The sequence below is a fragment of the Eublepharis macularius genome, chromosome 2 (genome assembly GCF_028583425.1).
Source record: "Eublepharis macularius isolate TG4126 chromosome 2, MPM_Emac_v1.0, whole genome shotgun sequence".
Classification (NCBI taxonomy): Eukaryota; Metazoa; Chordata; class Lepidosauria; order Squamata; family Eublepharidae; genus Eublepharis; species Eublepharis macularius.
In genome coordinates this window covers 46,524,909-46,550,070 of record NC_072791.1, presented here as the reverse complement: position 1 = coordinate 46,550,070, position 25,162 = coordinate 46,524,909, and the positions used below count along the sequence as shown (strand labels likewise).

The 25,162-nt window shown below is 43.1% G+C and overlaps 1 protein-coding gene across 4 annotated transcripts in view; it reads left to right on the top strand.

Moving 5' to 3' along the window:
* Positions 1–431: 431 nt before the first annotated feature.
* LOC129323761 (acetyl-coenzyme A synthetase 2-like, mitochondrial) overlaps positions 432–25,162 on the top strand; it is a 36,832-nt gene continuing 12,101 nt past the window's right edge. For 2 of the 4 annotated variants that reach the window (XM_054970433.1, XM_054970434.1), the window contains exons 1-6: positions 432–941; positions 14,915–15,011; positions 17,036–17,235; positions 19,150–19,325; positions 20,362–20,514; positions 23,703–23,850. In XM_054970433.1, coding sequence (XP_054826408.1) covers positions 638–941; positions 14,915–15,011; positions 17,036–17,235; positions 19,150–19,325; positions 20,362–20,514; positions 23,703–23,850 — 1,078 coding nt within the window. In that variant the 5' untranslated portion in view covers positions 432–637. Of the gene's footprint in view, positions 942–1,029; positions 1,116–14,914; positions 15,012–17,035; positions 17,236–19,149; positions 19,326–20,361; positions 20,515–23,702; positions 23,851–25,162 lie in introns of those variants that run through there. The other 2 variants (XM_054970435.1, XM_054970436.1) reach the window with 2 other exon arrangements.

Sequence of the window (25,162 nt, the reverse complement as noted above, 5' to 3'; positions counted from 1 at the left end):
TAACTAATTGTGCTAGAAAAACAAACACATACATCTGATATACTGAAACAAACGCCTTCTTGTTATCAAAGATTGGCACATTACTATCTATACATTCCATGAGCCCCAAAGCACGCCAAAATTTATGAATAGTTTAACTTTATCTTATGATCATATGAGCTGTATTTATCTCAGAGGACAGAAGCAGCCACTCTGCATTTCCACAAGGAAGGAAAGAGGAATGCACTGCAAGAATGTCAGCGAGAACAGTCTGGTCTGGATTGAACGTGGCTGTGCATACAAACTGCAGCCCAATCTGGCTTGAGTTCAGGAGCTGATTCCGATTAGCATGAAGGTTCTTCCAGTTGGACGTTCCCCAAATCCACCCCACTACTCCTCCTGCAAAAGGGATCAAATTTCCTTTGCATATGCTCCTCTTGGACAGGAATATACGTGTGTGTGTTTTCCAGGAAGCGAGTGAATCCATCTTGTACTGTATTCAGTCTGAATGTGGATGTACGGTTTGGAGCTGAGGGAATAATAAACTCACATTTTGCACTGCCAGGAAAACAGGAACAGAGCTTGAGCTAGGACATATGCTTAAAGAAGTTCTCCTTGGCTCAGAGGTAGGAAGAGGCTCCTTTTGTACCCCAGGATTATGTCTTGGCTGCTTGCTAGAACTTGCTTTCCGAAAACTGCCCCCAAAAGCAGACACTCATCCTGCAAAACCAGAGCATGGAGCAGGGGGCCTCTGACTGCATACATGCCAGAAGCTGCAGCCTTTCCTGGACCAAGGGACCACCAAGGGCTGTACCAGCTGTCTGTGGAACAGACAGACACATTTTGGGGAGCACTAGGAAGAAGCAGGCTCACATGGATCAACCCCTTTCACTGTGTCAGTTCCTGCAACCTACAGCAAGGCCACGTGTCCTGGTTCCTTGGAGGGCAGCTAAATGTATCAGGTAAGTAGGAAGCCAGCTGTCCATACTTTTCTCTCAAGAAGATCCACTGAATATATGAATCAGTGTTTTGACTACGCCAGTCTCTCCTGCTGAACAGACCTGTTAGAGGAGAAGACAAAAACACTGGGAGGGAAGAAAGAGAAAAAGGATGTGTGCGAAATATGAGGCCATAGAGTAAGACTTCTTACAATGTTATTTCATGCCACCGTCTGGGGACTGCTTTCTTTTGATGGATTTAGGTAGTCGGTAGCTCGTGACTTTACCCTAAAAATCTCTACAAAATATTCTGCGGTTATTTGCTAGGATGCATTTAAAATTAAATTTATTTTCATGCACCCTATGGCTCAAGAACATGAGGTTAAAGTGCTTGTTCTTTTTACCAACTCTGTGACAGGTTTGCCAATTCTGGGTTGGAAAATTCCTGGAGATTTGGGGGTGGAGCCTGGGGAAGGCAGGATTTGGGGAGGTGTGAGATCTCAACAAGGTATGACGCCTTAGAGTCCATCCTCCACAGCAGCCATTTTCTGTCATCTGGAGATCAATTGTAATTCTGGGAGATGAAGGTTTGCAGCCCTGCAGGGCGCAAGAGAGCTCCAATTGTAGTGAAATAATTTGCGGCAGCATTATGGTGGAAATATTCATTTCATAATAGAAAATGTGTATTATGTTCTTTTTAAAAACTTTCCTTATGTTTAGCTAATGAATATAATTGTTTATCGAATCCAGAACTATTGGCCCATTTACTGCATGCATATATTATACCAACATTTCCTCCTTTGTTGTGCTATTAGTTACAATGCAATAATCAGCCACATCTCTTTTGAAGTAATGTTTCTTGTACAAAACATTACCTTTATAAGACTAGTACTCACAATTCATTGTAGATATATGTATATTCCATTTGAACTCTGGACAAAATATATGGGGCGCCAATGAATGGCTATTTTTGATAATTTGGTTTTAAAAATGATTATATGTATTTTCATGTGAACATAGTGTATGTGTGTTTGAAAACTTTATAAAGAAATAGCATAAACCAGTGGTTCCCAACCTTTTTGAGTATAAGGACCCCTTTTTAAAATCAAAATTTTCTTTTATGTATATCAAAATTTTCTATGGATCCTCACATATTTTTTATTTTATTTTATTTACTTAATTTATATCCCACCTTTCTTCCCAGTGGGGACTCATAGCAGCTAACATCATTCTCCTCTCCTCCATTTTATCCTCACAACAATCCTGTGAGGTAGGTTAGGCTGAGAGTGTATGACTAGCCCAAAGTCGCCAAGGGAGCTTCCATGGCAGAGTGGAAACTCAAACCTGGATCTCTCAGATCCTAGTCTAACACTCTAACTACTACACCCACTGGATTTCACTGGATAGTAGTTGTACTATTAGTGTCCACTGATTGAGAAAATACATAATGACAAAAAAATCAAAATGACCATACTTGAGGCACATGTTGATTCAAGGACCCCTTGCAATAACTCCGAGTTGGGAACCACGAACATAAACAAAGCTAGCACATACAACAGGCTGACAGGTCATGACTTAATTGGTTATACCCGACCAACCACCATGAAGACTGCAGCTTCTTTTGATCCCTAAAAAAGTGATGCTGGTGGAGTCATGGGACCTGAATAGAACTGAGCAACTGTGGTGAGGAGAGGGAATTGGGCAAAGCTACGCCCCTCTTTCACATGCAGAAAATGTAGGAGGGGGCATTCCCCCCTCCTCATAGTAGCCCCTTGGCCAGCATGGCTTCTTTTTCATGTGGTCCCCTGCCTGAGACTACATATAGCATCTTTCTAGGGGGACAAAAGAGACTGCTGGAACAGGGAAAAGGAATACAAGCAAAATATGTGCTGGCTGTTTGTTATATATATATATTAATGGCATATTAAAAGTTTTTTTAAAAAAAATTTCCAATGAGGAAAGTCTAGACAAACAAATGGAAAGAAATGTTTTAGGCCTCTTCCACATATCCTTAATGCAGGGATGGGGAATTTTTTTTCTGCCAAGGGCCATTTGGGATATTTATAACATCATCCGCGGGCCATACAAAATTATCAACTTAAAAATTAGCCTGCTATATTTGGTCAAACATTTAATTAACTCACACCTAACGTAATGGCTGGAACTGCTTTTCTTTGGTCCTTTTCTCTTCACAGTGGCAAAAACTGGAGTGTCTACTGGAAGCTACTTTGAGGGGCTACAAACTGACCTTCCCAATGTCCAATACCCACCAAATCTGCAGGGGATATAGTCCTCATTGTTCTCTGTAGACCCGCCCAAGTTTCAGAGAGATTGAACCCTGGGAAAGGCATGATCCATGTGTCCCCCCATTTCCTGTCATTTTCTCTTTACAGTGGCAAAAACTGGAGTGTCTGTTGGAAGCTACTTTGAGGGGCTGGCCCTTTTCCTGGCTGGCTGGGCCAGAGTAGGAGCTTTCTAATTGGCAGGGACAGCGGCAAGAACTGGAGTGTCTGCTGGAAGCTACTTTGAGGGACTACAAACTGACCTTCCCAATGTCCAATACCCATTAAGCGCACAAAGCAATAGGCACAGGCTGATTGACCCACCAAGCGCACGAAGCAATAAGCACAGCCTGATTGCTTTTGCACTGCGTGCCCCACGACACTGCCACCAGGTCGGGCCAGGGGCGCAAGAGCACAAAGTAACAGCCTGGTTGCTTCTGCGCTGCGCAACCTGCAGCACTGGAGCCGGATCGGGCCGGGGGGTCATCGGGGGCTGGCATGGGCTACTGCACCTGCTTCAGAGAGCTGCACTCAAGGCGGCTGCTGGCTCCACCTTAATGGACGCGCTGGCCCTACAGGCCAGACCAAATGATTTTGTGGGCCATATCCGGCCCGTGGGCCAGACGTTCCCTATCCCTGCCTTAATGGGACGGCCTGCCAAGGAACTCTGGTGAGCTATCTCACTCATTACACATGTCATCATTTCCCATGCATGAGCAGGTCATGATAATCCCATTTTTAAGCATTTTTTGTGAGACCTGTTTTGGTCCATGTTTATTTTTTGATGCAGGTTTTCCACGCGATTATCCTACCATAGCAATGCATGTGGAGGCTTTTTTTGCACTTCAGAAGGGTCCTCCCAGAAATCTCCAACCCCTCCTCTCACTATTACCCCTCCCTTAAACATCACACATGCATCTGGTTTGCATGCGCGATCATATAACCCCCTCCTTAACTTTTTTTAACAGTACTTGCGCTATTACGTTATCTGCTTCCAGAATAATTATACTGCAGTGCTTGCTACATTGGATCACTCAGCAATTGGACTACCAGTCTAGGAACAACATTGAGAATGGAATGCAATTTCTGATTTTATTTTAAATATAGCATTGTGCGATTGTGCTACTCTACTGTTTGCATATTTATTAAACTCTTTTGCATTTAAAATCTTGAGTGAGACATCAGTGGTAGAGAACGGAGAACTACACATGCACAGTTTTTACAGAAGCTGAAAGACAGGACAATGGTACAACGCAATCCCACATGCACTCAAAAAAAAAAAATTGGACAGGAATATGCCAAGGTCATTTGTGACGAGGTGCAGAGAAAGAACATGTTTTCTGTTTTGGGACCTTTTTTTCCTGCGACAAACACCCATAAAACACACATAAGGATGATGCATGTGAAAGATGAATTCTCGAAGTGAGTCGGGAAAACGCGGCTTTGGGACAGGGAAACCCCCCAAAAATTGGAACATGTGGAAGTGGCATTAAGGTCTATACACCATGAGCATCATTCTGAGAGGGAAACTGGACATGATAGGGGCAGCCATGTTTGTTGTCTGTGTTTGCCACATTAAGATATCATTTAAGTCATGTGGTGGATCTCATTGTTATATAAAAACTGCCACACAGGTTTGGAGAGCGAAACTATCCCCTTTCCCCTGCTTCACCTCTCTGTCATCCCAAGCAATTTCTTCTCTACCAGCTTACTTCTATTATCAGAGCCCAGCTGAGAAAAAAATTTCTGAAGTGCACAGGGATGGGGAGAGTCCAGCTCCCCTCACTTACCTGCTCTCTTTTGTCTAAAAACTAGACTCGTCCTGGGTTTAAATGAGAATGCAGCACATACATAAATAAGCAAACATAATTTCCATTTCATGTCTTCTTTGGCTATAAGAGCTATAAAATGATACACCCATTTTTGGATTTGGCATTGGCTTAGAAAATGGGAGGCATGTCTTTTGGAAAAGTTATCAGTAGTGGCTCACGAAGTTTCTGGATGAGCAATTGTTCTTATTTGGTGTAGCTTGCTAACACACTTTCCAAGACTCACTTGCCAGGAGCCCTGTGAAGACAGCATCACAGAGGGAGGAACTCCAGTGAGCTGGGCCAAGGCTTTTGCCCTCATGAGCCCCCATTGCCTCTCTTATCCACCTGACTACCTGTTACCAGAACTGCTATTTATGGGGAAATTAGCATGCAGTCTGGGTTTTAATTATTGCGGATCTTAACCAGCTATACCAGAGTCCCTCTTCCAGATCACTTGTGCAATAAAGAGGCGAGACTAATAAAGATAAAACATGTTTTACTAATAGTGTTGCGTATGCCTATGATAACACACACAAACAAGGTACATACAAGAAACTAGGAAATAAAGAGTAGGAAAAACAGAGCCGTTTGCATTAGCAGGACCTACTTGAGATCGACGGAACTGGGTATACTCACCTGGTCACGGCGTGGAAGAAAGATGTAGCAGCGAAGCATGGTGGTATCTAATGCCTGCACTAGACATGCAGAGAGATGGCAGAGGTTCAGGATAGGGATGGCACGCGCACCTCATGGCAGGGGAAGCCTGCTTAAATACCTCAAGACGTACCCTGGGGCTGGTGCCTTTCCCTGTGGTTCTCAAAAGGGGAACAAAGGCTTGATGGCTCTACAACGATCCTTAATGGGCCACTTTAGTGTCTAATTGTATGATTGTGACACCTTGGGAAGAGGGGACAAAGGAGGGGATGTTTGTATTTTGCCATAGGTTTAAGAATATTAGTTGGGGTTTGAAATGTATGTCATAATTTGTTATTAATTTTATTTGCTTTAATGTCTCCTCCCAGAATGCTTTGATTTTAGGACACTGCCACCATAGGTGGCCAAATGTGCCGATATTCCCACATTTTTTCCAACACATAGGTGAATAGGTTGAGGTGATAACAGAAAGTTTTTTAGGGGTTAGATACCAACGTGTTAAGATTTTAAATGATTGAAGTTTTATGTTTATTGCTTTGGAGTTTAAAGTAGAAGATGACCAAATTTCTTTCCATTGGTTTTGGGATATCGGTATGTCACAGTCTTGTTACCAATTTTTTTGGTAAGCGTAATGTTTTGGTTTATGCAAATGCATAATAATTTTGTAGACTTTTGAAATCAGCCCTTTTTATGGTGAGTGTTCACATCTATGAGGTCTTCAAAGTGTGTTTTAGGTGTTGATATTATATCTTTTAAATGTATTTTATTAATCATATTGACCAATTGTAGGTACTGAAACCAGGGGATAATAGTATTTAATTTCTTTTCTAAATCAGTTTTTAGTAAAAGGCCCAAATAGAAAGATATGTCTAAAAGATTTATATTTTTCAAAAAAAAACAAACATTGCTTATGGTTTAATAGGCTGCAGCCTGGTGGAAACCATTCTTGAAAAAGAATAGCTGAATACCGTGATAATGGTGGGAGTAGTTTGGTTTTGTAGTGGTCCCATAGTTTCATTAGACTTGCCCAAAGTATGTTGTTATCAGTTTGTGTTGGTCTAAGACGATTATTGCTCCAAAGTATTTCATGAATTGACAAAGGGGAGTTTAATGACTCTGATATATGTGACCAAATTGTTTCTTCCTTAGATCTTAGTATTTGTAATATAGTAGAAAGATGGACTGAGTGTGTGTATAATTCAAGGTCTGGATATTTGAAGCCCCTGTTTTGAGGACTCTGTCGTAATATGTGAAATGCAATTCTGGGTCATTTATGATTCCATAAATAGTTATTAAAGCTTGTTTGCCATTGTTTCAGTAATTTGTGTGGTATAGATATAGGAATGGTTCGAAACAAAAAATATCATTTTGGGAAGCAAGAAAGTTTTAATCAGATGAAATCTTGAGTACCAGCTATGCTGTTGTTTGTTCCATGTCAAAATTAATTTCTTTACTTCTTGCATTGTTTGTGTGTGATTGAATTTCAGTAGATGGTCCAAATTAGTTGGTATGTTAGTACCCAGATAGGGGAGATATTTGTTAGTCCATTGGAATTTAAATTCTGAGGAGAGCTTAGTTTTATTTGCTTGTGAAAGATTGATTGGCATTAGCAATGATTTTTGTATGTTAATTTTCAAGCCTGAAATTTGTGAAAATGTGTCAAGGATTGTTTGTAGCTGTTGTAATGATGTGTCTGGTTTTGTGATATAAAGAAGCATATCATCTGCAAACATGCTCATTTTGATTGATTTAGATGCAATTTTAACTCCATGGATTTTTAAGTCATTTCGTATTTCATTTGCTAAGGGTTCTAGTGCTATTGCGAATAAAAGTGGTGATAGTGGGCATCCCTGTCTGGTTCCCCTCATAAGGTTTATTTCTGGTGATGATGAATTGTTAACCTGCACTCTAGCTTTGGCTTGCGAGTATATAGTTTGAAGGGCTTGGCAGAATTTGGGACCAAAATTCATGTGTTGTAGTAATGAGTGTAGGTATGTTGTTTCAAGTGTGTCAAAGGCTTTTTCTATATCTAGCGATGCCAATATTAATTCTGAATCGTAGTGTTTGTAAGTGGAGAGAATGTGTAGAGTTTTGTGAATGTTATGCGTTATATCCCTTCCAGGGATGAATCCGGTCTGATCCAGATGGATTTAGTCCTTTATAATTGAGTTGAGTCTTTGGGTCATGACGGAGGTAAAGATTTTGTAATCTTGATTGAGTAATGAGATGGGACGGTATGAGGATGGATTAAGATGATTTCTACCTGGTTTTGGTATAACTATTATGTTTGCTTCCTTCCAAGTAGGAGGTTGATTACCAGTGTTTAGTAGATGGTTGCATGCTTCAGTTAATGGTTGAGTTAAGACTACGCTGAATTTCTTATAGAATTCTGAGGGAAAGCCGTCGGGACCGGCTGATTTGTTATTCTTCAAACCCTTAATTGTTGATTGTATTTCCGCAGGAGAACTAAATTTCCAAGTTGTGAGCTTTCGAGAGTTAAAGCTCCCTCGATTCAGTTTCGTTTTCTCGGCCATGTCGGGTGCTCCTCTCTGCAGGTCTGAGAGGAAGCGTCTGAGCAGCCTGACCGGGCGGCTGATCTGCAAAGATTAGCCCCCAGGACTCCCAGGAAGGGAGTCAGGGTCCGGGATGTGCCGGGAAGAGCCCCCTGAAAATCGATGCAGGGGGTAAATTGCCTGTTTGTCCCTATGGAGGCTGGCAGACGTGCGCGGCACCCTGTGTGCTGCCGGGCCATGGAAAACGGCAAAGAACAGGACTAGGCGGAAGCCTGTAAGTAAGCGAATCCCTTCTGTTATTACAAGCGTATGCGAAGGAGTGGTGGGATCTGAAGGTAAGAAGACTTGGATTTCTTCCCCCTCGCTGAGTTTCAGAAGGTTGGCGGTCCCCCCCCCTAAAATGGCAGCGAAAAAGCAGAGTCCTACTTTGGGCAAGTCAATTTCAGCTGCCCTGCAGGGAAAAGGGGAATCGCTCGAGGAGTTGGTGAAAAGATCGGTCATCGAAGCCATAAAACCCTTTGTTGACAAGCTGAATGAAACAGATCAAAGGGTGGGCTTAATTGAGAGCAATGTGAAAGCCATCAAGGAAGTAGCGGGGGAGGGGCAGAGAAGTCTGCTCGGGAAAATGCGTCACTCATGAGAGCAACAAACAAGGAGCTAAAGCTGGTGGAAAATCAGCTGATCGGGCTGCAAGTGGAACGAACACAGACTATTTTGCGTCTCCAGAATGCGAAAGAGGAGGAAAACGAGGATTTATGGGATCTTGCCTTGGAATTACTGGCGGCACCCGCGAGGGCAACTAAAGAAGAGGTAAAAAGCGCCATTTTGGAAGTCCGTCGGGCTTCTTCAAAGTATGCAACGAAGCGGCAGCTGCCTCGCGAGATTTTTATCGAATTCTCATCTAGGAGGGTCCGGGACACTATCCTATACAACTCATATAATGCGGACTTGGACTTTCTGGGAAATAAGGTTAAGATACTGAAGGACATTCAATTTCTAGTTCGGAAAAGAAGATTTAAGTATAAAAGGCTTGCTGCTCTCCTGAGGGAATGCGGGATAAAGTATAAATGGCTATTTCTGGAAGGAATTTGGTTCAGTTATAAAGATCAAGCTTACAAGATAAATTCAGAAGATCAGCTAAGGGGTTTTGAGGCCAAAAAACAAGAATTTGGGCGAGACACCAAGCAAAAAGAAGAAGATCCGAAGTTTGAAGGGGGGGGGGAGGCAACGAGCGCTGCGGCTATTGCTGCTCAGAGAGAATTGCGTCCGAGGCCTGGGGGGGGAGGAAGATTTAAGTTGGATTGTGATTTGTATTTTGTAAGGTCAACCACTCCAGCAATATTTTACAAAGGTTTAATTTTTAATTATGGCAGTATGAAGGAAAAGCATTGTAGTGTAGTGTTTATTGTCTGTATGTTGCCTTCCCCTTTTTCCCAGCCCTCCTTCCCTTTTTCCTTTCTTTGCCCCTTTTCTATCCCTTGTACTTTTGTAGTTTTTGTAGCTTTCTGTGTTAGATATTAAAAAATAAAAATTTTCAAAAAAAAAAAAGAGTTAAAGCTCCCTCGAAAGCTCACACCTTGGAAATCTAGTCTGTCTCCAAGGTGCTACTGGACCTAAATCTTGCTCTAATTTTTTAGAAACTCCATCATTTTTTTGTCTCCCATATCTTTAGCAGCAATTATTATTTTTATAGCATTTATACCCTGTCTGTCTACTAGTATTGGCACATAAGGAGACTTACAATCAGGACTTTTTTTCAGTGGGAACGTGGTGGAACGGAGTTCCGGAACCTCTTGAAAATGGTCACATGGCTGGTGGCCCTGCCCCCTGATCTCCAGACAGAGGGGAGTTTAGATTGTTCTCCACTCCAGCGGTGTGGAGGGCAATCTTAACTCCCCTCTGTCTGGAGATCAGGGGCAGGGCTGGATCGAGGGGGGGTAGTCTGCCCCTGGTGCCACCAGGGAGGGGGTGCCGGGAGCAGCTGCCAGAGGGTGCAGGCAGCAGCGCGGACAGCCTCACAGTCCCATGCGCTGCGTTTCGCCTGCCCTGCGGGACAGGGGGCGGCCGGCTTACCGCGCACCCCCTGTCCTGCAGGGCAGGCAAAAGGCAGCGCACAGGGCTGCGGGGCTGCCTGCACCATTCGCCTGCCCCACAGGACAGGGGGCAGCCGGCTGCCCCCTGTCCTGCGGGGCAGGCGAATGGCGCGGGTGGCCGCGCTGCCTTTTGCCTGCCCTGCAGGACAGGGTGTGTGTGGAAAGCTGGCCACCCCCTGTCCCACGGAGCAGGCAAAAGGCAGCGCGGGGGGCTGTATGGCTGCCTGCGCCATGCGCCTGCCCCACAGGACAGGGGGTGGCCGGCTGCCCCCTCTCCTGTGGGGAGGCGAATGGTGTGGGCGGCTTCCCAGCCCCACACGCTGCCTCCGCCGTTCCGCCCTGCATGATGATGTCACCAAAGTGATGTCATCACGCAGTGCGGGGAGCGCGGGTTGCCCCTGGCGCGGGCAACCCTAGATCCGGCGCTGATCAGGGGGCGGGGCCACCAGCCATGTGACCATTTTCTCCAAGGGCAACCCACTGAGTTCCACCACCTCTTTTTCCCAGGAAAAAAGCCCTGCTTACAATGCATTGAACTTTAGTGTCTGTCACTGATTAAGATGAGCAACTAACCTACTTCAAACTGCAATTAATCTATTTAGATTGTGCAAACTGATTATTCTGGAGCTTTTCAAATGATTAACTTGGGATTGTACAACTCTGGATTGTGTATATTAGGTCAGACTGTGCAATTGATCTTAGGAAGTGGAGATAACCCTGATTGAAGTACAAGTTGCACTATTTGTTTATGGGTTGCCTGGACACTTTACTGTAGTAACTTTATATAAACATAAATTTGAAACAGAAAAGTGCTATGAGAAACATTCGTCTCAGTAATTTAAATACCGTTGGATCTCTTGATTATGGTTACCAACTTTAATATCTCATTGCATGATATTAGGAGAAGGGGGATTCTATGCCATTCAAACCTCAGTCTTTATGAGGAGGGACTGAGTGTAAAAAAAATTCAAACTTTGCATTGACTTTCTAAATGAGCAGATGGCATGAAATAGGTTGCCTTTGCTCTAGAAGAAAACTTTTAACCCTAACATTAGTTACTTTCCCAATCATGTCTGTGACATCTGCACTTTTCTTGCTGTGAAGTATATTTGTTTAAAGTGATCTATAAATTTTTAACTTGTGCTAGAACAATTTGGCGTACATGATCCTTTAATTAGAAGTGTAAGTATAAGTGTAATATGAATTTGTTTTAAATACTTGTATACTGCTTTTCTCTCACAACAGAACCCAAAGAAGAAATAAAGCTATAAATCGGTGTGGCTAGACCAGCTCCATTCAACCAAGATAATTTCTGTGCTAAATGAAGTTGGAAATAAACCACTATACACACTAGTTTTTCTCAGGGAAGGCTCTAACAAGACCCCCAAGCTTTTAAGAGTCTGTCAGAGAATGGCTTATCCCATCCAAAGCAGATAACCAGATCCCATCTAACACATTAACCTTACTGACTGACACCATTCAGTTGTGGACTATGCAATTTAAGTGGACACCATGCAGTCAGTTTTCTTCAATTGAATTAACAGCAAAATACTCTCTAATTTGTGGGCGGGTAGCGTGTTGGTAGGAGTTATGAACATTCTATACCTGCCTTATGCTGAGTCAGGCCACTGGTCCATCTACCTCATTCGTGTCTACCCTGACTGACAGCAGCCCTCCAGGGACAGGCAGAGGAAGCTCTTTCTCCCATATGCTGGGAGATTCCAGGGGCTGTACTAATTTCCAAGGATACCAGGGAGCAGATAAAATGACCACTGAGGTATGTAATGCTAACAGTATGAAAACTAGGAACGAAGCCGCAGCAAGTGTCAATTATCTGCAATTGCTCCCCCTTCCCACCTTCCAGACTGTCAGTGACCAGGAGGCTAGGGTGTTATGTGTGCATATGGAGGTGCCTGAATCCTCTTTGTAGGGAAACGCTAGCCGCCTTTCCTATCCTTTGGGTAGTTACCAATCAGATAACTTTGATTGTGAAACGGGACTAGACCGTTTCGCCTACAGCGAAACTTGTAGGCGCCGAAGTGAATGGTCACAGCTTCACAGCTTCGGCGTGGCAATCGCAGTTCCACAGCTTTGCTGCTTCACCATTTTCAGCAGCTTCTTCGTTATTTATTGTTAGGAGTGCTGTTGCACCATTGTGACTGAATTTAAATGATTTTTCTACCACTTGGATGAATGTATAGATGCTGTAGAGTATTGAGACATGAATTCCTTTGTATTTATTGTATTTATTGTTATATGATTTGCTTGAAAAACTTGATACACTTTCACATTGTTGATAAAACGTCACTTTGTGTATTGCGTATATATATTGTTTCCTGGGATTAACCTTTTGTCAGTTTCTAGTCCCAGGTTAAGTCCCCTAGCTGGTATATATCTCTTTAGCTTTGCCAGGTTTTTGGTGTCTTTGTGTGGGTGAAAAGCTTGGGTCTCTGAGAAAGAGCTTTATGAACAGTCTGAGATCTTTGAAAGGAACAATATTTATTAACTAACATACATGGTACCCCAAAGTTATATACAGAGGCGTGGGAATATATCAGGACAAAGTTACAGATATTGCACAATGTGTGTGTGTTATATGCCATCAAGTTGCCTCCGACCTGTGGTGATCCTATGAATGAAAGACCTCCAAAATGTCCTATCATTAACAGAGTTGCTCAGATCTTGCAAACTGGAGGACATGGCTTCTTTTATTGAGTCAAGCTATCTTTTTTTAGGTCTTCCTCTTTTCCTACTGCCTTCTACTTTTCTTATCATTATTCACTTTTCCAGAGGACTTGTCTTCTCATGATGTGACCAAAGTATGATAGCCTCAGTTTTGTCATTTTAACTTCTAGGGAGGAGTCAGGTTTGATTTGATCTACTCAGTTATTTGTCTTTTTGGCTGTCCATGGTATCCGCAAAACTCTCCTCCTGCACCATATTTCAAATGAATCAATTGTCTTCCTGTCTGCTTTCTTCACTGTCCAGCTTTCACATCCATACATAGTAATAGGGAATACCATTGTTTGGATTATCTTGATCTTGGTTCCCAGAGAGACATCTTTATCTTTAAGGATTTTTTTTAGCTCCCTCCCTATGATGAGAAGATATTGCACAATACTATAAATAAAACACAAAAGAGAATACTAGTTTGCACTGGTTTGCCTCAGCAGTTCTCCCAGATAAATGGACCCAAGACAGCAGGAACTTTAAACAAAGAATGGTCTCTTGCACTGGCACAGACTTCAGCTCTGTTTCTCCCCTTGGCAAGTTTTTCCTGAGATTATGTACTGAACATTTAACCCTTCACTTCCCAGCTGGAAGAGATTCTATGGGTCCAATCCTATATTGAGAGGATGAGCTACCTCATTTCTGCTAAGTCTTCATTTAACCAATCACATCATGTTGTGAACTACTAAGTTTTAGGACTACAGGCTGGGATATTAAAGTAATCCATCTTGCCCCTCAATGACAATATAGCCAAATGGTCTCTGGTCTTCCTCCCATTTATTACAAGTGTGTTTTCTTCCTTTTTGTGCATCATATGAGGATATTAAGGCAGGCTCAGAGATGAGTGAGTGTTTCCCTGAGGCCATCTGTTTACTACAGCAAGCAGGGGAAAAGAGCTTTCCTACACTGGATATTATAGAACAGCATAAATGAACAAGTTGGGCTTTACCACAGATTAATATCTTGTTCTTAACATAAAGGAATGTGGAATGGTATAGTATAGTCCAGTCTCATCAGGTCTCAGAAGCTAAGCAGGGTGGGTACTTGGATGAGGGACCACCAAGGAAGACTCTGCAGAGGAAGAAAACAGCAAACCACCTCTTCTCATGTCTTGAAAGTCCCTTGCTGTGGTCACCATAAGTTGGTTGCAACTTGACGGCACATAAGTATGTATATATTAAAAAATAGCCCAGCTGAACACTTGGTTCCCCCACTAAGGAGCAGAAAACCTGTTCTGTTGGAGAAATATCCTTCTGGAATTTTGTTTTGGGACGGGAGTTAATAAGAACATAAGAAGAGCCATGCTGGGTCAGAAAAGTGGCCTACCCAGTTCCACTTCAGCATCCTGTTTCACACAGTAGCCCTGGAGGGCTTAGAGACAGGGCATAGAGTCCATGTCTTTCTCTGATATTGTCTCCAGACACTGGTATTCAGAGGTGTATTGCCTTTGAATATGGACATTCCATTTAGTCACCGTGGCTAGTAGTCATTTATGGACATATTTTGCATGAATCTATCTAATCCCCTCAGGAGCAGCATAGAGGGCAAACTGGGAGTTGCTGTGGAGGGAGGGATTGGTAGAAATCACTACTCTCTCTTCTGCAAATGGAAATGCTGCTGTGTTGGAGGAAATGTGTGGTTGGATACATGCCACTCTGGGTTTTTAAATTTTTTTTTTTTACCCTGTATGGTTTGGGGTATTGGGTATAGTCAGCTGTTGACTGCATGTTGGTAAAAAGAAATACCAACATTAGTGAACTGGGTAAGCATTTGTCCAATTCCTCTGTAACAAAAGATAAGAGTACATAAGAGAGTCATCAATTTTACTATGAATTAGGACTATGTATGCAGTAGCTTTGTGCTGAACTAGAAGATGGCCCGGCCTGCAATGGTGAGAGTCTTCTTCTCTTCCAGTCAATTGTTTGGATCGACATGTCCACAGTGCCCCAAATAAAGTGGCCTTAATCTGGGAGAAAGATGAGCCTGGACAAGAGGACCGAATTACATACAGGTGATTACTTTTTCTTGTTCACAGGGAAGCATGGGAGGGCGACTTGCACACCTGCTTAACCGCTCATATTTTTAAATAATGAAAATATCACAATTTAGTAGTTTATAATGCTCATGTCAAGGCAAAATGCTTGTTCTGTAGATCTCAGGATCTAAATCACTGTTTTGTGCTCTGCCAGGGAAAAACACTTAGCTGGAAACATCAAAGGTAAAAACAAAAATCATGTGATACCTGTTAATGAGACTAATCAAAATATCACAAAAAACTGCAATCTTTTGAGTTCTGGAGAACTCTTGTTTGTTTGTTTATTCAGTTTTTATACTGCTTTCCTCCAGTTAAGATCTCGAAGCGGTTCACAACAATTACAATGGTTAAAAACAATACAAAAGTATAATATTCAATAAAGTCACAATAAAACAGCCTAATATAATAATTAAAAACCACTCCAGTCCCAACCCAGCCGATAAAACCCTATGAATAACATAAAAGATTCTTAAACACCAAATAGAAAGCCCTTAAACGCCAGGAACAGAATTTAACAGTGAAATCCTAAGCAGAGTTATTTCAGTCTAAGCCAATTGAAATCAATGAGCTTAGACTGGAGTAACTCTGCTTAGAATTTCACTGAAAATATTGTAAGTCCTTATATTAACAAACTGGAATCAATGGAAGCCAGGTTGGGTAATGTTATCTAGTGGTGGGGGGAATGAATGAATCAGCGTGCAAGCTCCAGAATTCTTTATCAGGCTAAATGTTAAAAGGTTTGTGTGTTGGGGGCGGGGAAGATGTTTCAGGAAGTTAAAGGCGTCTGGTGTGCGTCTTGTGCAGAATGTGTTGGATTGTTTTGGGATGTTTCTGTTGGTCCCAGTAAAAGCACTTTTATTTTGGGATTTTTTAACAACTAATGCGGCTCCTTGTTACTTTAGCCTTCAAAGAAAGGCTCCCTGCCTCCCCCCGCCCCCGCCAACTTGAGGAAGAGGACCTAGGAAAGGTTTTTGCTTCTGGGCATTTCTGCCACCCAGCCATTAGGTATATTACCTAATTTGACTTCCATTCTTTAGTTTTGTTAATATTACTACCACATCTTACTTCTGTTCTCAATTTCTAAAGGGACCCAGGGGTTCAATTTGCTGCTGGAGAGACCTTAACCACCGGCTTTTCTGTTCTTAAGTATAAAGTGCCACTTTTTCTTCTTCCCAGAAAGTGTACATGAAACCAGCTCTACCCAGTACCACATAATATCTTAACATACTGGTTCGAAACATATTTTCCACATATTTTTCTTAACACGCAGACTCAGGAAGAGTTGTGGGGAACTTGAAAGCTTGCATGTTATTGAATGAACTTGGGGTTGGTCCTAAAGAAAGGTATTGAGTGATTTTTGTTTTGGATTTTTCTGTAGACCAGCTTCGCTTCCTATGATCTCTGAGCATAAGGTGTTACTTTATCCGATTAGATCAATGGTCCATCCACCATAGAGTAGTCAATTCCGAATGCCAGTCACTTCCCAGGTCTCATGCAGAGAACATTCCCTCTGATATTATTTTTAATGGACATTTTCATAAACCGAACATAGGTATTTGTAATGCTATACTTTGTACATAATATTTGCTAACCATGAGCATGAGACCGGGAGGGTTTATGGGTAGGATTGCCAGCTCTAGGTTGAGAACTTCCTGGAGATTTCGGGGGGTGGAGCCTGGGGAGGGCGGGGCTTAGGGAGGCAAGTTACCTCAGCAGAGTACAATGCTATAGATTCCACCGTCCAAAGCTGCCATTTTCTCCAGGAGAACTGATTTCTATCTCAGAAGAATGCAAGCTTTTAAGTGTGCATCATACCTCAGAAGGGTATAATGTCATAGACTCCATCCTCCGGCCATTTTTCCCCAAGAGAACTGGTTTCTGTAGGCTGGAGAGCAGTTGTAATTGCAGGAAATTTCCAGGCCCCACTGAAGGGTTGCAACCATAGTTATGGGATAATAAACCATATTGTAGCAAAACTATCAGGTATTTTCTTTGGACAGGGAACTGCTGGAGATGACATGTCGCCTTGGAAACACTTTGAAACGAGAGGGAGTAAAGAAGGGGGACAGGGTTACCATCTACATGCCCCCCTGTCCAATGGCTGTGGCGAGTATGTTGGCCTGTGCAAGGATTGGAGCCATACACACTGTGGTATTTGCTGGATTCAGCTCTGTTGCTTTGGCAGAGAGGATCCAAGATGGTAAGTGCTTCCTGTGCTGCAGCTATGTCCTGTACAAAAGACCATCATCTTTTAATAGCTTTCTTTTAGGAGTATTAGCTGTCGGGTCATCACCCTCAATTACCAACTAAGTTTTCAGAAGCAATGGTTATGCATAAGCCTTTCTGCCACCAAGACTATCCTAGCATACATTAAGGTAGTCTGCTGGGTAGAAAGAAAAAAGTGTTGAGAAAAAAATATATTTATCTTGAGCCTGAGCCATCCATGTTAGGCTTTAAAGAACTTCTAATCTTGACTTCACAAGCTATGGCCAACATTTGAAGTAGAGATTAGAATTTTTAGCCTGCTCTGCAGTAGGAAGAGATTAGGGAGCATGAGGTTGAGGTCATAATGCAATAGGAGTGCCAACATCCAGGTGAGGCCTGTAGATCTCCCACAATTTATCTCCAGACTACAGAGAACAGTTCCTCCGGAGAAAATGGCAGCTTTGGAGGGTGGACTCTGTTGGTGTCCCTCCCCTCCCCAAACTCTACCTTCACCAGGCTCCACCCCCAAGTCTCCAGGAATTTCTTAACCAAGAGTTGGCAACCCCATAATGCAAATGTTGTCAAACTTCTCTGCAAGCCCTGAGTAGGAGATCATGGTCTTCAGGTGCAAAGCATAGTTTACATTTATTTATTTTGATTTCTACACCTATGTTCAGCCTAGGAAGATCCACAAGGTAGCCTGCACAGAGTGATAATAATACAATTAATATGGAGGTCTTTATACTTTTTCAGACATAACAATGCTCTGGGGTGGCTTCTCACCCAATCCCTTTACTCATTGAGCCATTCTGGTTGTTCCCATCTGCTTCATCCAGTCTCATTCCCTTAACTGTTCAGAATTGTATACCTCAGGCTGTGTACTCTTTCTGTCTAATTATTGTTAGGATACATAGAACCTGTACATGTAAGGCAAAGGACCAATAAACTAATACAAAAACTAAAGATTTTATTTGACAAGGTACCCTGGGCAGAGACTAAAACAGGATTTGTGACATCTTAAAATCTAACAAAATTTGTTCCACATAATCTTTTGTGCCTCAGAACTCACTTCATCAGATGTGTGGAGGGTATATCCATCAGGCTAATTTATATACACAACAACTAGGTGCAGACGGTGGGTTACAAAGAGAGGCCAGTTCAAAACAAGATTGTTAGGGGCCTAGCAAGGCAGAAAGAACTCTGGTCTCCTCAAAGACCAGGGTCATTCCTGGCCATGAGAGCACCATGGGGACTTCTCTCCCCCAAAGCCTAACCTTGTGGATATGGTTGCCAGTTCTAGATTGGGAAATTCCTGGAGATTTGGGGGTGGTGTCTATGAAGGGGAGAATTTGGAGAGGGATTTCAACTAGGATCTATGGTATGCCATGGCGTTTGAACTCTGAAGTTGCCATTTTCTCCAGGGGAACTTATCTCTGCAGTATGGAGATCAGTTGTAATTCCAGGAGAACTCAAGGGTCCACTTAGATGCTGGTAAACGTAGATGTAAACCAGGTTAGACCATTTGCAGGTCTTGATTCACCAGTTGAAGACAATGCACTGGAGGAAGGAAATCCCCTTTTCTTAACTCTGTCTAAGAAGCAGAGGGGATAGGCTTGCCAGGTTCCTGCTGGAGGGAGGAGATCCCCCCCCGGGGGATACTTCCTACAGCTGCTCAGCTGGATGTTGGGAGAAAAATAAAGGGGGGAATGGAGGGTGATATTCTGCATCCTCTGCACTGATGTCATTTCCTGTATAACCAGAAGTGTCATCAGCATATTGCCAGTGACATCAGTACATTGCAGGCAAGGGCTCAGCTGCTTTGGGGCTGGCAACCCTAAGTGTGGGGTGGTTGGGCCATAAGAAGACTACAGTGCATTGAATGTAATTTCTTTTCTTTCGCCTTCTCCAGCTCAGTCTGAAACAGTGATTACAGTGAACCAGGGCTTGCGAGGGGGCAAGGTTATTGAACTAAAGCAGACAGTGGACCAGGCAGTGCAATTGTGTCCAATGGTGAAACGAGTTTTTGTTTCAATGAGGACAGAAGGAAAGGTTCCCATGTCAGCCTTGGATATTTCACTGGAAGAGGTGAGATCCATGTCCCCATCCCAGGGAAAGAGATCCTCTATACCTTTCAAAGAATCCCCACAGCCCTCATTCTATTACTATATGCCCCGCCTTCATATATGTAAACTTTGTTAACATACAAGCAACAAAACTCCTTCCCTTCCCTTTGAACAGTCAGACAGTGAGTTTACACTGGGAAATGCTGTCACAATGGTACAAGCATGATTTGGGCTGGCACATGCATCCTAATCCTAGCAAGGGAAGCAATACTCTATTAATAGAAGATGATGAGGTAGGCACACAGTTGCTCTGGGATCTGCGACTTCAGCGGGCAGAAAGATTTGTAGGATTACACAAAATGCATAGAGAGACCCCTTTCTCCTCGAATGTATCCTGCTGTGTTATTGCTGGACCACATCAAAGGCAAGATTGTCTGACTACATGACTGGATCATTGGCTGTCTTACAACACCAAGGGCTATGGTGTTGTGCTAGTGGAGGGATCTTTGTTGCTGATAATATACTGCTATGCTGTTTGTAGACTGGAACCTTAAATGATGATGATGCCTGTCCTGCCCAGACCTTGTGAAAAGACTAAATTCAACTTGGGTCCTAAACTTGGTGTTTCAAGTGCTCCTATCTCTTCAAGCACCTTTTGAGAGTTTTCTAGGAATCAGCTTGAGACAGACCTGTAAAGAAAGATAAGGAAGGACAGTCTGGAGGGTGGAATTAGTGTATTAGAAACATATGATTAGTAGGAGAAGAGAATGGTGGGAAAGAGTAGGCATGGTAGGAGGGGAGAAACAAGTTATGTAGCCCTCTGAAACATCTTGAGGTTTTGAAAGTGTACCAGGCATAGTCCACATACTTTCAAGCTTTTCTGTTGCGCCACGAGGGCTACAAATTTGCTTTTAAAAACATAAGCAGGGCAAAGGAAGAAATGGTGGGCAGTGTCACGCTGAGCTCATTAATTTAGCTCTGGTACAGGGAAAACCTAAAGGAGACCCTGGGGCTGTGAACAGATCCCACTGAGAGATCTTCTCTGCTTCCTGTGACAGGCGATGATGAAAGAGGATGTAACCTGTGAGCCTGTTGCTTTGGAGAGTGAAGATTTTCTGTTCCTCCTCTACACGTCAGGCAGTACTGGAAAACCCAAAGGATTAGTCCACTCCCAGGCCGGTTATTTGCTGTATACTGCCATCACACACAAGGTAAAGTTGCTGCTGTAGCACGGTGGTTAAGTGGTCTGGCTCTGAATCAGCACTCTACTGGTTCAAATCCCACAACTGCCATGAGCCACGAGTGGGTAAGCCATGCCTCTCAGCTCCAGCTCCCCAGCTGTCTTGTGGGGATAATAATAACACTAACTTGTTCACTGCTCTGGGTGAGGCACTCATCTGGCTAGAAGAGGTATATAAGCTCTGTTGTTGTTGTTGTTGTTATTATATATTCAGCAGAGATATGGAAACTTCATAAAGGGCAAACAAGACTCTGTTAGCCTGCCATATGACATATCTACATATGCACCATCTCCAAGACATCTCTGTTCCTCTCTGCTCTCATTCCTTCTCCATGAAAGGCTCTGTCTAGCTCAACAGTGACTAAGGGCATAGCAAATACAAGCCCAGGCAGACAGCGAGAAGCAGTCTCAGTAGGGTTGTCAACATCCAGATGGGGCCTGGAGTTTTCCTAGTGTTACAACTGATAACAAGACTATAGAGGTCAGTTCCCCTGGAGAAAATAGTTTCAGAAGGTTGAATTTTTTGACATCACATTCTGTTGCTGGCAAATTGGTAGGAGACTCATGTTCAGCAGGGCCTATGCTGGCAAAAGAAGTGATGGCATCACATTGCCAGTGACACTCTGTCTTTCAACCAAAACTCTATGGTTTAACCACAGAATTTTGGACAAATGCTAGAGTATCACCAAGGATTGCCACATCCCCCAGGGGGTGAAACTAACAAAAACATTTGATTTATATACCACCCTTCAGGACAACTTAATGCCCACTGCTCTGTGTAAACTGCTCTGACAATCTGCTCACGACAATCTCCCTGTGAGGTGGGTGGGGCTGAGAGAGCTCTGAAGAGCTGTGACTGACCCAGGGTCACCCAGTTGGCTTCAAGCAGAGAAGTGGGGAATCAAATCTGGTTCTCTGGATTAGAGTCCTGCCGCTCTTAACCATTACACCAAACTGGGGAGCAGGGGTTGGAAAATGGCAGGGTACTTCATGTGCATGCTCCAGGGCCCACCTGTCACACTGGAAAATGACCTCATTTTTTGGCACGACATGGAAGCAAGACGTTGCACCGGGGAACAATGCAGTAAAAATCTCTCCCAAACTAAGACTGCAATCCTAAGAAGCACTGTTAGTGTTTTACAGTGCAATCCTAAACAGAATTACTCCAGTCTAAGCCCATTGAAATCAATGGGCTTAGACTGGAGTAACTCTGTTTAGGATTGCACTGTTAGTCTTTTCCAAATGCAGCACTGAAGCTGCTTTTTGGAGAGAAAGAATGACATGGGGAATCTTTAACTCTTTCTCCCCGCCGTTTTTTCTGCTGCTTGTGTTCCTGCCAGGGTTCACTTATTACAGGTACCCACAAGCTCCAGTGAATTCCATGGGTATGTATAGAACTGAAGCTCTCATCTACCAGCTGATCATAACCGAGTTTATCTGAACTGAAATCCTTGATTTTAGATTTACTTCTAAATAAATCACGTTAGATTGGCTTCTTAGTCTAGTTTTCAAATCCTTTAATCATTAGATCAATTTTCAACGCCTTCCCTGGAAGTTGTTTGGCAGAGGACAAACCCTAGAACTTAGTGGAAAGTATTTCAGCAATGTTACTGTGACTTAGTTCTGACCTACCCTCTAATCTATGTCAGATATAGACAATACCCAGGAAGCCAGGAAGGAGAGCCCTCTCCCCCCTCCCACCATCAATATTTGTTGTACAATCTGCACTTTGTTAATTGATGGTGGGATTGTCGAAGACAGATCTTGGGAGTGCAGGAGCAAATTTAAGGAAATATGAATGTGAAGGGCTCTCAATAAAAATCCAGCACGCTTTGTTTCAGTTGCCTTTGGAAACTATGAAACAGGACTGAATCGAGTTCCTGCTTCTTCCCCCAGCTTATAACAGGTTGGTGGTGCCTGAAACAATACAGAGAATGACAAGTTTCCATTACAAACATTTACACTTCACCCACACACCACTCCAACTTCCTCCTCTGGAATCTTCGTTTTTCATTGCTACAGCAACTCAGAAAGTGGTGGGGATACTTTTTGAAATAACAGCTCCAAAAGCAACAGTTAAGAAACTTGAGAAAAGCTGTTGGAGACTATTCTGGCATAAAAACAGGCAGGAAGTGAAATAACAAGGGGAGGCCTGAAGAAAAGCAGAGGATTTGCTAATGGGATCAAGTATGTAATCCAATTGTTGTTGAATACGCCGTATAAGAGTTTTTGACTCTAGGGCAGAATTAGAAAGCTGAAAACAGCTACAGTCAGAAGAGTGAAACTGAAAAAAAATCACACCACTGTGTTGCAGATGTGAATATAAGAACTAGGATCGTTATGAAAATGATAGTTGGGGCAAAATTTGCAGAGGATTTGTGGATCAAGTAGTCTTCTACCTGGAGAACGTTTGTGAAATTTAAAAGTATAATTACGGGAACTGTGAAATATGGAAGGAAGGCAGGACTCTAAATGACTGATGTTGAAAATTCTCATGGGAAAAAGAGTAAGGAAAACCACAGACTGATTTTACGTTGATTCTTTCCTAACACTTTCAGGTTTTCTGCTTCTCTTTCCCCCCTAGACCTTAACACATCACTTTTTTTAAAGAAGGGGGTATTCACACATCATTAGAGAATATCTTTTCACGAGGTCATCTTCACAAGCTTTATTTTTTAACAAGTGTCAGTCATAACTACTGTCAGTGTCAGTTCATGTCAACAGAGGATAAGAAAAGCCCAGCCTGTGCCATGAATGAGGTTCTTGCCTTGTCCCAGTGCTTTCTGAGAAATATGAATGGCACCACTTGTATATATGGCACCACTTGAGAAAACAGCAGTGAACAGCATGGATGACCTTTTGCCTCACTAAGCAGTGTTCAGGCTACAGATTACAAAAGCAAAATAACTCATAAGTGACTGGCAAGAATCTCATGCTGTCCTATCAAAAGAGATTCTGTGTTGGTTTCCTATCTCCTGGGCATATCCTATTACCATGTTTTTCCCAAGTGTGAAAAGAGGTGGTGTGACTATTAATAAGTTTTCCAGGAGCAGAAACTCCAGGACACTCCAGCTGTGAATAGCATCTTCTTAATAATTACTTTCTAAAATCACTGAGTATAGAAGAAAGCTCCATCTTTTATTACTCTCTTTCCGACAGTATGTGTTTGATTACCACGATGGAGACGTCTTTGGGTGCGTTGCAGATATTGGTTGGATCACAGGGCACAGCTATGTGGTATATGGACCATTGTGCAATGGAGGAACCACGGTCCTTTTTGAGAGCACTCCAGTGTATCCTAATCCAGGTAAATAATAAAAAAATGCATGGCTGGGCTGACTCATGGGTAGATCCAGCCCCTAGACCAACTTGGTCTCTTCTCGTCATACTCAGCCAACTTTTAATCATGGTGTAGTTAAAAATGAACAAAACTACAGTTGCTCAATGTTTTACTTGAAAGGAAAAGATGTGGTACATTTCCACATATATTTCAGAATCTTTGCAGAAATTCTAGTAAGGCAAAGGACCATTATTAAGTAATCCTTTGAAAGGATTTTTCAGGTATAGGGGAGCTTTATCCAAAATTCCTGCTATAGTTGTACTCTGAAATGACAAGGGTCAGTTCAAACATCACAGTCCTTGGGACTGCCACTTTTTTGCTTGTGGGTACTGTTGATCAACAGTGGGTCTGTAGGCCCAATTTGGATCAAGACCATGGTGTGTGGTGAGGGGAAGCGTAAGCCTTTTCCCAATCTGAAACAGCCTTGGGAAGCTGCTATTTGTCCTGTTAGGGAAAGTTGCACATAACCATTAGTATGTTTCCCCAAGCAGCTCCCAGGTTCACTTTCAGATTGGTAGAATGAATCAAGGGGAAGGCTTAAACCCCATCTCCCAAAGTTCTGTGGTCCTGATCCAAAACAGGCCTACATCTGCCTGAAAATTAAGTTTTGATCACAGAACTGTCTGCAGCTTTTGATCAACATGTGGTGGACACTTAGGCTTTATCACCCTCGGCATGGTGACTGAATGCACTGACTGAACATGTAGAGAGTGGCACCTATGTATGGAGGAAGAGTCTATGCATATAATCCCTCCCTATAATTCGAACAGCTGCTTTCCAGTCACAGGAAGTGAGCATTCACGTGGATGTATCCTATCTGTGTAGGTGCTGTGCTCACAAGCAGGGCTGTATCTAGGGTTGCCGGCGTGCATGTGCGCTCCCGGCACTGTGATGACATCACTTCTGTGACGTCATCACACAGGGAGGAGCGTGCCACCCGTGTAGCTCACCGGCTGCCCCAGCGTGCCGTGGAGTTGGCAGTGGGCGCACAGCAAGCTGGCCACCCCCTGTCCGGCAGGGCAGGCAAATGGCACAGGCGGCACCGGGGCAGACTACCCCCCCTGCCCCCCCAGTCAATCCGGCCAACATACTTATGCCTACTCTGCATGTTCAGACAAAGCACAAAGGAGTCATGTGTAGATGAAATGAGTAAGGCTACATGCAGATATACACAACTTGAGACGTGGGCCCCCATGAACATTTTGTAGATCCTATTTCTGCAGGAGATGGCCATGCAGAGTGCTGATTGGCTGACCAGGTCACCCCCCCATACTGTTTT